Here is an 11745-nt window from a genome sequence, read left to right as displayed (position 1 = left end):
ACAAGGTTTGTGTGCACCATTTAAGGGGCACAATATAATTCACCGATCCCACCGTACCAGGGTGGCGACAAAAGAAGAAGAAGAGCGTTTACCGTTGCAACAAGTCGACGTAGGAACACTGTCCACAAAATGGATTAGGAAACGGATGAATAATAAGGCACAGAGGCGCTGGGACGAGGTGTGGGGCATAATGCAGACACCCACACCAAAGGTAATGGACCGGGAATCCAATTTAAGGATTACAAATGCTGACGCACAGCGAATGAAGGAAGCAGGTATTATTTGTACAGCTTCTTCGCACCCAACCGCAGGTTGGGTGGTACCCTTTACGGTGGTAGAGGAAAAACCGTCAGGGAAGCGACGAAGATTTATTGCTTGGCCGAAGGGAAAGAATGCCCAGGATGACTACGAGGCCGATGTTCCTCTGGAACACATTTCCCGATACCTGGATGTGGTATACGATGAAACGGCAACGTTATTTGATTTAAAAGCATCCTTCTTCCAGGTGGCCTTACCGCGCAACATAAGGGCAAGTTTCCGTTGCCGCACGGAATCAGGCGAACTCGTCGAATTCGCACGCCTTCCCATGGGATATAAATGTAGTCCGGAAATAGTAAACACCATTACAAGAGTTCTGGCAGGTGATCCTGCCATGGTAAAGCCACAGTACGCGGCACCCAAGCAATTAAAAATACACGTTTGGATTGATAACATCCGAATAAGTGGTCCACATGACAAGGTGGAAAATTGGGGACACCAAATTGCGCATAACATGCAACACTGCGGGGTCACGATTGGGGAACAACACCTCAAAACCAAGGAATATGATTTCATTGGAGTACATTTTAATCACAAAGATCACACGGTTTCTTTAAGTGCCAAGACTATAAGAAGATTGAAAGAGGCAACATCTTTGGAAAAGACGACGGTTGAACAATTAGAGAGTACAGTTTCGCGTATGATGTGCGCAGGAGGGGTAAGGGGTGAATCCCTTTTCCCTTATTATTTCTTCTTAAAAATCGTACGCCGACGGTTGTCTCGTTTAAATCGAGGTTTAATAAGGCCACAAGACCCGGCACATTTATCTTCCACGGCAAAGTCCATAGGGCACAACTGGCTCAAAACATTATTAATGAACAAACCGGTTCATCCTCCACAAAAGTTGCCCTCCACGGCAACACTCGTCACAGACGCATCTATGTACGGATGGGGAGCGTTATTATTCAAAGATTCAGGAGAAGTTTTGGCGGCAGGGGGTGCGTGGGAGCATACACCTCACATGATATCTCAAGCAAAGGCGCGTGCCGTTCATCTCGCTTTACGAGGATTTAAACCGCATTTGACGGGTCCATTGGATATTCGCGTGGACAATACAACCGTCATGCATATTATGAAAAAAGGAAACACACATTCACAAGCTTTAGTGAAGGAAGCTGACGCCATTGATAAAGTTCTTCGCTTACACGGAATACGAGCAACGTGGAGCTACGTAGCTTCAGAGCAGAACCCTGCGGATGGCTTATCTCGAGGTAAACCAGTCCACTCAGTAGACTTAGCGACGGGGTGGAACTTGCGATGGGGAGAGCGGGGGGCGGGATAAAAGGGCTTCTCAGCACTTCCTTTTCGTCAGTTTTGGGATTCTTTAATAAATAACTATATGGTAAAATCTCGATTTATATTTGTTTATATTTTTATATGATACGGGGTTACTAGTAGTAGAGGTAAAATACACTGTTTTCTTTGTTTTCTTCTTGTCTCTTTCATAGGTGAAGTAAGGTCAAGATTATTCTCTTCGCATTTTTATGGGTGCTATACCAATGGCACGGCCGTCAACAACGGTACGTCTATTGTTTTTTTTTTCTTGTTTATTTTATTTATTAGCGTTGCGCAAAGGAAGTGCATATTGGTAAGGAGATTGCTATGAATCTCGTAGGTGGCAGAATATGGATTTTTCTTTTCCTCTATGAGTTGCTTTAGCGGCCAAATCCAATTTCCGCCACTGGAGGACATAGTTGTTACTATCTCTAGGGTCCGTGCCTCTCCTTTTTTAGCAGCATTCACACTAAGGTGAAATATGTAAAAGAAACTGCTGCTGATGTCGCCTTTGACACACGCCTCGGGCTCTTCTTGGATAGCGTTTTCCTCCTGCACGACACGGCTGGCCCCGGTGCGGTGCGATGTTTGTAGCTTATCAACCCCTTAACTCTCCAGAAGAGAGTTTACAGATCCATGATTTCCCCAGAAAAATATACGAGGTGATGGGGCTTGGCACCAATTTTCTATGGCCAAACGCCGCCGAGGGATAGCATTCCTAAGAACGCATGTATAAAAATAAATTTTGACTTGGTTTTTAAGGAGGTGGTCTCCTTCAAAAGGTCGGTGGTTCCTTTCATTTTCCCCAAATAAATTCAGACGGTTAACCTTGGAACCGCGACAAGGCAGTACATCATCACCAAGGCTGACGCCGTTAAAACGTAAGCCAATCCAATACCGGATGCAATGCATCTCTCTTTTATTGCGCTTCTGACGCCCCAATGTTTCCCGAAGGGGTGATTTGCTATTTGCTTGCATTTGCCCTTTCTCGCCTTCTGTTGTGATAATGGGTTTGAGGGGAAAAAATAAAATTATTTCTGCCCATCTTCTATCACTAATGGCCAAATTGCATACTATAATGTGGTGATCGTCGTCTTCAGTAATCCATATAATCTTATTGACTGCGACACATTATTGAAGGAGCGCGGAAGCTGTAGTTGAGCCGAATCTATGCGTGAATCCAATCCACGCTGGAGCCATTCTAAATTACAAGTCATTATAGATACACTGCTGCCCAACGGCATCTCCAAAAGTATAAATGATACATTATTGCTCATGCCAAGACGCCTGCACCATCGTGTTCGCCTATTCACTGAACTCTCTCAGTACAGAGGGACCGGTCCATATACGTATCAATGCCTTTGACGAGGCGCAGCAGAAGGCACGCCAGCAAGATCATGACAGAGAATCCAGACCTCAAATGGATTATTAACTGCACCCCCAAAAGGTCCTCAACACTTCCCGGTTCTGTGTTCATTAGAAAACCCTGTCGCAATATAATAGACGCCTAACTACCAACATTAGAGTAAAAAATTGCCCAACAATGGAACTAACCATAACAAAGGCTAGAAGATTAGGTGCTGGGGGATTCGTGGTGTCGCTCGGTAACAAGGTGCAACTTGATGCCTAAAAAAGGATGAACGTCGACAACTCTACGATTGCACGCTGGGACGGTTGGGCTAAAGGAAGTCCTTCCATGCATAACAAAGGGCACAAGCAGAAGATAATATTTGGCGAAAGGGAAATGGCATGCCCATCCGCGCCTCTCAACGTTGTGCCGCCGAAGGTTGCGTCGCCAGAAAGGAATTTGGGAACCTAGGAAACGCCAATTGCCTGATGATGGCGGCTCCGAAAGGGTATCACTATTGGAGTCCATGCGACCGCATATGGGTCTATGCGTTTGGGAGAACGCAAGTCGACCATGCAGCGCATGCTCAGAGACGGATTGTGGCCCGGGTTGCGCGCAGCAGGCGGCGACCTAAATGGCAGAGGAAGTTTGCCGCGGCTACCCCGCAGCCCTGTCCCAAAGAGGTCCCGGAGAAACATAAAGCGCACAACAAGAACTCGAAAAAGAGATGCTTAAAAATATATATATTAATAGACCCGTTTGGCCGGGCCTCGCGCGCACCGCGGTGGGAAGAACCCCCGGGCCACCGCCCTGACGTGCGCAATCCTTGTGGGGAGGCCGGGGTGGGCGACATAAAGCTATAAACCGATAAAGTAAGAAAGAATCAAGTGGATAAATTAAATATAAAAAAAAACAAAGTTCGGGGGAAACTACGTTGGCTTTTCCAAAAAGCGCGGCTTCTTTATGCCTTCGTCGTCTGCCCTGTGTTTTTGCCAAAGCTGCTTTGGGAAGGGTCGACGGAAATGGTGCAGATATGCATCTTCACATGTGGAGCGCTTCTTGTTTTGCACAATATCCTGCTTAAACCCGTCTCCAACCATGCGATCTCTCGTGGTTCAGCGCTTGTTGTATCAGTGAAACTCGTAAGTGGGAGAAAGAAATTGAGGGGTAGGTTTCCACACATGGCGACCGTCCTCGGTCAGGCGGAGGTTCCTGAATATCTTTATTTCCCCTCCTCCGAAGAACCTGAAGCAGCGCGCTGACAGTGAGAGTCCGTGAGTAAATTGTTAATACATACCAAACATTCTTCCTTCTTGCGTTGCTCCATGGAAGGGATTGGGTATTCCTCTATTTTGACCGCTTTCGCTAGGTGGTCGGTTCCGCCCGTCACGTGGCATTTCACCCTTGGCAATGTTATCCCCGTAGGTGGTGGTGGGAGTTGTGGTGCATCGTCACTTTCTTGTTCAAGTTTAGTGCTCGGCATTGGTCGTACTGCAACCGTCATTCCAGACTGGTTAAATCCCATGTGAAACGCCAGACCCTAGCGCCGCACAAGGGCCGTTGGCATGCGGGACAATTCGTGTTTTTTTTTTTTTTTGAGACTCAGGTGTCTATAGTGCTGTGCCGGGGTGAAATGTTTGAATATTATATGGGAGAGGAACCTTGTAATTGCTAAAGCCTCTAACCCGAAGCATGGATATTGGAAGGGGGAGTTCTCACCCTTTTCTTCATATACCCGCAGTCGTTTTCTTTCTGCTTTGGGACAGTCTTAGTTGTGAAAGTGCCGAAGGTGGCGGGAAAAATCCCACCTTCAACTTATACGGAACGTGTATTTTTTGATTTTTATATTCTATTTCTACCGTTGAACGCGCTTCGCGGTCATGGTAAAGAAGCCTGTAAGAATCTCTTAGGTGGTGGATCATAAATTTCTGTTGCCTTTCCGTTTTTCCCCAGTGGCGAAATCTATATATACCACGGGGCGTCGCAATTGTTACCATCTTTCGAGGCCTTGATTTCCCACAGGGGCTTTCAAAGAGGGGTGGGTTAAGCAAAATAAAGCTGCTGATGGTATGCTGGTGTGCGTTCCTGGATCTTCTTGGAATAAATAGTGCCTCGGCAAAACGCGCTCGTTCCGATGCCGCGCTTTGTTCGCGGCTTGTGGCCAGGGGGCGCCCGCAAGAGAGCATTGCTTGCCCATGGCTTCCCCGAAAATGCGGGGCAACGGGCCTTCGCACACGCTTTCGGCGGATAAATGGCGCCAATGGGCAGCATTCATGAGAATGCATGTGTCAAAAATAAAATTTTCTTGGACCATTCAAAAGACCACTTCGTTCAGAATAAAATGCAGCCTTTTGGGGACCACATCCTGGAAAATATTCTTGATTGCTTTTGGTTTCCCTGAATAAATCTGGTACTAAACCCCAACGCCGTGATATAGCAGCAATTCATCGCCAAGGTATTCGCTTTTTATAACCCATGCTTTCCATATAAACTCTTTCCCTTCGGCGTTGGGCCCCGAAAGTCGAAGCAAATCCACGGGGCCTCGCGTTGCTGGGTGGGAGGGCCGCTGGCGCAGCAAACCGCGTTCTCTTCTGTTAAAATAAAAATAAAAAAGCCGCCCCCAAACCACAAATACCGCGCCGCGCCTGGGAAACCATCGCCCGTGGCAGGGGGCACTGGCGTGTCACAGCAGCGGGGGCGGCGGGCCAAGCCCCGCGAAGAAAAAACCCGTGGTTTTCCGCTGTTCGGGCATGGGGTGTGGGCGCAAAAAACTTATGGGGGGGCTCTCCTTGAGGGATTTCTTGGGGGATTTTTGGCTCGCTTTCCGCCTCGTTTATGCGTCTGGCGCGTTCGGGTCCACCGAAGTTGTTTGCGGCCGCGCGGGGTGGTGGGGGTGGNGGGGGGGTGGTGCGTGAAAGCGCCCGGGCCAAACTGTTGCCCGCAATGCCTCTGAGGGTGGCGAAGGAAATCCCCGGGGGCCCTTGTGATGCCGGCAGGCGCGTCGGCAAAGGTGGGCGCGAAGGCGTCTTCTTGGGGGCTCGCCCCCCGCAACGCCGGGGCCCCGGGGTCCGGTCTGGTGGGTCCGTGGCGGGGGGCGGTCGTTTTTTTTTTTTTTTCACTGGTTGCATGGTGCGCGGGTTTGTGTGTGCGCTTCGGGCGGGGGCGCTTTTCTTCATGTCCGTTTTGTGGGCCCAGTTGTTTCCGCCCGATCCGGTGGCAAGGCGCGTGGGCGAAACGGCGCGGCGCTGCTCTGACCGCGGGGGGCCCCGCAAGGCGGAAAGGCCAGCCCCGGGAAAACGGTGCCCCCATAGCGCGCTGGAGGCGCATAAAAAAAAAAAAAAAATGGTTTCCGGGGGTTCCGGGTGGCCTTTGGAGCTCAAATGTTGGGGTCGAGAAAACCAAACCGGGATTTTCTTGCCTGGGGGGCGGGGGTGGTTGTGTGTGGTGTTGCGCGCTCTTGGCCCTGGCGCCGGGAAGGTCGGCGTGTGAAGAAGGCCGTCTGCTGCCAGCGCCCCCTTCTGGAAGGCGCGTCCGGGTGGAAGAAAAGGCCCCTGTACCAAAATGGGTGTGGTTGTGGGTCTTGGTGTGCTGCGTGTTCTGTGCGTGCTCGGGGTTTTCGATCTGAAACGGCGGTGTGGTTTTTTTTTTTTTTTTGCGGAGGTGCCGTGCTTGAGTGAAAAAATTCTTTGGCCTGCCTTTCCGTGCCGCCCGGCCCGTTCAGCGACCCCAGGGTGGACGTGTGGAGGGGTGCGCCGCGAGGGTGCGTTTCGGTTCTCTGCCATTGGGGCGGTTTTGTTGTGAGGGAAGGCCGTGGCCGCGGTTTTTCTTTGCAGATTCGAGGTTTGTGAGGCTGGAAACCCGCGCGGGGCGCGCCAGGAAGGCGTTTCGCTCGCCGCCCCTTGGGTTCTCCTGCCCGCCGGCAGCATGGGACCGCAGTTGGGCCGCATTGCTTCTTGGTGGGGGGCGCCCCGCCGCGGCGGGAGGGGTGGCGGGGTTCGCGCGCGGCCCCTTCCCGGAAGAGTGGCGGGGCGGGGCGGGGAGGTCCGTTGGCGCCGCTTCCGAACGCGCGCCGGCGGATCCTTTCCCCGGCGGCCGCGTGGGGGCGTGCGTCGGCGGGGGGTTTCGTCTTGTTCCGCCGTTCCCGCGGGGCCGGGGTGCCCGTCCGGCGGGGCGCTCCGGCGGGCCGCCGCGGGTTTTTTGCCGGCCGGGTCGGGGTCCGATTCCCCCGCGTTTCATCTTTGGTTGCGGCCCTCCCGCGGGGCGTTTGTTCTTTCCGGGCGTTTTGTTAGCTGTCGTGTGGGGTGCGGGCCGGCGAGGGCTGCGTGCTCGCTCCCGGCGGGGGTGTTGTGGGGCGGAAGTTGGGGGGAAAACCGTGTTCGGAGGCCGTTGTGGTTCGAACGGATTCTGCATTCTAATTGCGCTTTTTTGTGAGCTTTCTCCCGGCTGTTCCAAAAAAAAAAAAAAGGAAAAATATATTTGACACGTTTGTGAGCTATGCGTCGTAATTTCGTGGCGAAGGCTCCCGGACTTCAAGAAACCCCCTTTCACGCCACGAGGAACCAATCTAGCATTAAGTAGGTCTATACGAAAAAGGGTTTCTCTAGGTGATTGGTCTTTGTGGCCCTTCGGCCGGCCAAACTCTACGGAGGAAAATAATTAAAAGAGAATACGGGCGTTTTGCTAAACGAATTTGCTGTACAGGTTCCCCGCGGGCAGTATGATACTCCACCCAGGGTGGCATTGTAAAGATTAGGAAGCTTTGATAGCGACGTTCAAGCAAACAAACAAGCAAACAAAGCCAAATTTTATGCTGAGGTAGACCACTCCACTCTGTAGAGTGCACCACCCCAAAAGATGGGGCAGAGAGCAGCCCCCAATCATTGGGGTGTTGAATCGTAAGTGATGAGGATAATATTCGAAAACGTTTTTGTTGCAAGTTTACGATGCAATTAAATCAATGTGTCAAGCAAGAAAAGAATGTGTACTATTATTGTGAGATATTTACAGTGATGGCGATAGAAATATATAAACATATATAATTGTTTTTTTTTTTTTTTACCAAAGCTATTGTTCTGCAAGATAATCTGAACCTTGAAGAGGATGCCAATAATAAACATTTCATGTAAAGTATTCGTGTTTTGTCTTGTTTTAGGAAGTGGTAGAAGGTTTCCTCGGACACATGTTACTAGGAGCCAGTCCGGCTAATTTCACAAGAGAGGATCATGAACCTGTCACTTGTACACTATGCCCTGTGATGGAAACATTTGAGCTTCCCGGAGGTCGCTTTGCTCGTGAAGTGAAGGTTTTGTTGTCAGCCCTTCTTGGTGTCGATGAGGAGTCTATTGAGCTTTACGTTAAGGAAGCTCAAGGCTTCATCGCTGTTTCCGATGAGTCTTGTGGCATTAGAGATTACTACATTTTGCTGCGTCTTCGTGGTGGTAAGGGAGGATTTAGGAAACAACTTGAGAAGAAGGGCAGATCCTACGCAAGGGCAAGAAGATTGCGGGAGGCAAATCAATCTGGTCCTCGTCCAAAGCGGGTAAAGGAGACAGTAAAGGTTGTTGAGAAAAGTGTGGGTGATAATAAAACTCAGACTGGTGAAGGTGAATCTATGAAATCCGACACTGCTCAGGTTTTCACAAGTATTGATACAAAGACTCGAAACGCCGTTCTTCTGGGAGTGAAAAAGGTCCTTGAAAAATTGACTCCTGTCGAATGCTGAAGATTACCTGATTTCGCATGACTCCTTTTTTTTCTTGCTAGAGAGGTTTGCACTTTGACGAGCTGAGTTACGTTCCTTTTTGTGATGAGATTGAATACCTTTTACTTCTAATTTTTATTTTTTAAAGTTTTGTTTCCCCTTTTTGAAAATTCTTCTTGTTAATTCTTTTTTTTTTTCTAGCTGAAGAATAGTAGTAAAAGAAGGAAGCATATTCAATAAAAGAATCTACATGGTTGCTTAATGTCTCGTAGCGTACCATGGCGAACCAATTGCCCTCAAGATGTCAAATATCTTCTAGAACAATTGCCGTCTTCTCAGCTGCTGTTGGTAAGGCGGATTGGACCGACTAGTTTTTTATTAAGTGGACGTGATGGGCGGCAAAAATATAAAACATCTATCGGGGATCCGCATTATTGTTCTTGCGGTGCTAGTTCGGAGCTGTGTGTGCATATCTTGTTTGTGTTATGTAAAGTGTTTTTCTTACCGAAGGAAAACCCTTTTGTTTGGCAGCGGTCTCTTGTTGCGGCTGAAATAGACGAACTGCTTAGAGCAGAGACCAAGATGAAAAATAAACAGAAACGACTGGAAGGTGTCGGGCCGATTCTTCCAAGGGAGGTAGAAGAGGGCGATGTATGTCCAATATGTTTTGAAGAACTTGATAACAACGCACCCTTAACATATTGTCAAGGGGGATGCGGAAACCACCTTCACGTGCGCTGTTTCAAACAGTATAAGCGTCATAATTCAGCAGTTTCTTTGCGATGCCCGTATTGTCGAGTCCTTTGGCTATATGATCTTGGTACCACGAGTAAAAGATGCTCCGGGTGCAAAAAATACGCAAACGGTCAATATTATACATGCTTGTTTTGCCAAGACTATTTGTTGTGTGGAAACTGCTTCCACTCTAGTGATGTTCACTCGAACCATCCATTTTCCTTAGTAGGAACAACTGAGGTTTCAGAGAGAGTCAGTAGACAGGCAGTTTCTTCTGTCCCATCAGTTTCTGAGCCACCCCCTCAGATTTCTGCGGATGTAATTCCTCTTATGTACAGGGAACTTGATCCTAATGACTACGAAACCCTTCTTCAACTTGATGAAAACAATGACCGACGAGTACTGACCATAGAACAGTTTATGTCCCTTAAGCGAGGGAATTGGAATTCTTCGTTGGGATCTGACACATGTAATATATGTCTAGAGTTTTTCGATGTTTCCAGTAGTTGTGTTTGGTTACCATGTGGACATTTTTTTCACGTCTCTTGCGCGCAAACATGGCTAACAGAGCATTCAGCAGTGTGTCCTATAGACCACCAACCAGTCATAGTTTTCAGTGGCGAGAATACTCTTACGGAATTGAGTTTACCCTCTTTGTCTAATGTCGGTAATGATCAAAATAACCGTAACCATAATCGTCGTCGCCCAATGCAGAGGCCTCGGCAAGAAGTAGCTGTTGTTTCAAATGCTTCAAGACGAATGGTGCGCCCAATACGTCAACGCATTGAGAGGCGAAGAGTGGCTGATGCCGGTACTGTATCTTTGCCTCGTCTCGAGCTACAAGTTGTGCCTCTGGGTATTGTGCCTCGGCGTGATCAAAATGGGGAGAGATTCCGTTATGGAGGGACCTAGAATACACACCGATAAACATAGTATGGTTGAAGACGATTTCTTTCCTTCTTTTTTTTTGGTTTTTTCCTCATTGCACATGTTTTTCTTTTTGATGGATTCATTGTCATGATGGAGTTTTGGTTTCTTTTTTTTTCGTTTTTTTTTTTTTTTTTTTTTGTTTTTTCTTTTTTTATTTTTCTTTCAAGAAAAGTAAAGAAAAAATAAAGCATATGCGCCGTGTGTGTCACGCCAAGATCGGGACACAGGGCTCTCGATGCATCTCGGGTGTGGCTCCCGTTCTTTATTTCCCACCGGTCGCTGCTGTAAAGATCAGTAAGGAAGAACAGGTGAAAAGAAATACTGGTATCGCAATTGAGATGATTAAACGTTATAAAGGTGAAAAACCCCCTCAGTACACCCGAAAAAGCACAGCTACAATAGAGCAAGTTGAGAAGGAGATTGATGCGTTGCTTGGTGGGGCTGAAAAACTGCGAAAAAACACAACTGATGATCAACCAATGGATAAACTTACTCTTATGGAACGTTGTCTTCGTCATGCGCTTTGGTCATATCATAAAGAGGAGGGCAAGTATGACTTTGATCAAATAGCTAAATGGGTTGTTTATACCCCTGATGATGAGGCCAAATTGGCTCAGTTAAAGCGTGAAGTGGAGGCAAAGAAAAAACTTGCTGCTTTCCGAAAGCGCCGTGAAGAGCAAGGCCTTCCAAATGCCCCGGTCCCAAAGGTGAACTGGGGTCAGGAATACGCTTCCGTTATCGACCGCGAATTGGTTGCTGCGAAGCGCATTCGTTATGACACGCTTGCGTCCAATACTACGGAGCGTGATGAGGCACAGATTGAGGCCGTCCTTCAACAGTACAAAAAGCCTGCGCAGGACAAACGATTGGATGATTTGGTGGAGCTTCTTGAACGCTTTAAGCCTGTTTTGGCTCGAGAAGCAATTATGCAGCGTTTGACCATCAAGCATCTTGAGGGTCAGTTGGGTGTGTGGCGTTACATGGATTGGTGTCCGGAGGTGCGTGATCGAGCAGAGTTGGAGGTGGACATCACGGGTTGGCAGTGGTGGTCTCCCCTGGAAGAGCGCCGTCTTTTGCCAGTACGGCTGCGTTCAGTAAACGAAGTACGTGATATTATGGCTAAGACACAGGCAAAGAAATTATCTGAAAGTGCTGAAAAGAATCCGCGGGCCTCACAATCCAGTGGGGGTGACAACGCTCGTGATCGACTACTGAAGGAGGTCCTTGCTTTACAGGCTCGCATCAACCAGCGTGAAGAGGTTGACGCTTCCAAGAGCGACCATAAAAAGAAAGCACATCACTAGGATGGAGTGATTATATTATTTAGTGGAGATACATCAGTAGGGATCACGTACATCGCAACTTGTTAGGAAGGAAAGAGTAGGGAATTGAGAATAAGAAAGTACATATGAATATGAATATGTTTATTTTTATTTTT

The 11745-nt window shown here is 48.4% G+C and overlaps 6 protein-coding genes across 6 annotated transcripts; 4 read left to right on the top strand and 2 right to left on the bottom strand.

Moving 5' to 3' along the window:
- Nucleotides 1-145: 145 nt before the first annotated feature.
- Nucleotides 146-1600, top strand: TM35_000282220 (uncharacterized protein; the record flags this gene model as incomplete). The annotated part of the gene is made up of 1 exon (XM_029028253.1): nt 146-1600. The coding sequence occupies one exon, from the start codon at nt 146-148 to the stop codon at nt 1598-1600; it is 1455 nt and encodes a 484-aa protein (XP_028880572.1).
- A 2563-nt stretch (nt 1601-4163) lies between these two features.
- TM35_000282210 (uncharacterized protein) lies at nt 4164-4466 on the bottom strand (the record flags this gene model as incomplete). Its single annotated transcript, XM_029028252.1, has 1 exon — nt 4164-4466. One exon carries the CDS (start codon nt 4464-4466, stop codon nt 4164-4166), a length of 303 nt encoding a protein of 100 aa, XP_028880571.1.
- Nucleotides 4467-4668: 202 nt separating this feature from the next.
- TM35_000282200 (uncharacterized protein) lies at nt 4669-5226 on the bottom strand (the record flags this gene model as incomplete). The annotated part of the gene is made up of 1 exon (XM_029028251.1): nt 4669-5226. One exon carries the CDS (start codon nt 5224-5226, stop codon nt 4669-4671), a length of 558 nt encoding a protein of 185 aa, XP_028880570.1.
- Nucleotides 5227-8120: 2894 nt separating this feature from the next.
- TM35_000282190 (uncharacterized protein) lies at nt 8121-8663 on the top strand (the record flags this gene model as incomplete). The annotated part of the gene is made up of 1 exon (XM_029028250.1): nt 8121-8663. One exon carries the CDS (start codon nt 8121-8123, stop codon nt 8661-8663), a length of 543 nt encoding a protein of 180 aa, XP_028880569.1.
- A 240-nt stretch (nt 8664-8903) lies between these two features.
- Nucleotides 8904-10289, top strand: TM35_000282180 (uncharacterized protein; the record flags this gene model as incomplete). Its single annotated transcript, XM_029028249.1, has 1 exon — nt 8904-10289. One exon carries the CDS (start codon nt 8904-8906, stop codon nt 10287-10289), a length of 1386 nt encoding a protein of 461 aa, XP_028880568.1.
- Nucleotides 10290-10498: 209 nt separating this feature from the next.
- On the top strand, nt 10499-11611 carry TM35_000282170 (uncharacterized protein; the record flags this gene model as incomplete). The annotated part of the gene is made up of 1 exon (XM_029028248.1): nt 10499-11611. The coding sequence occupies one exon, from the start codon at nt 10499-10501 to the stop codon at nt 11609-11611; it is 1113 nt and encodes a 370-aa protein (XP_028880567.1).
- Nucleotides 11612-11745: the final 134 nt, after the last annotated feature.

This window comes from Trypanosoma theileri (genome assembly GCF_002087225.1).
Source record: "Trypanosoma theileri isolate Edinburgh chromosome Unknown TM35_Tth_28_V1, whole genome shotgun sequence".
NCBI classification, from domain to species: Eukaryota; Euglenozoa; class Kinetoplastea; order Trypanosomatida; family Trypanosomatidae; genus Trypanosoma; species Trypanosoma theileri.
Note: the sequence above shows the minus strand (reverse complement) of the source record. Positions and strands in the feature narration are given on the sequence as shown.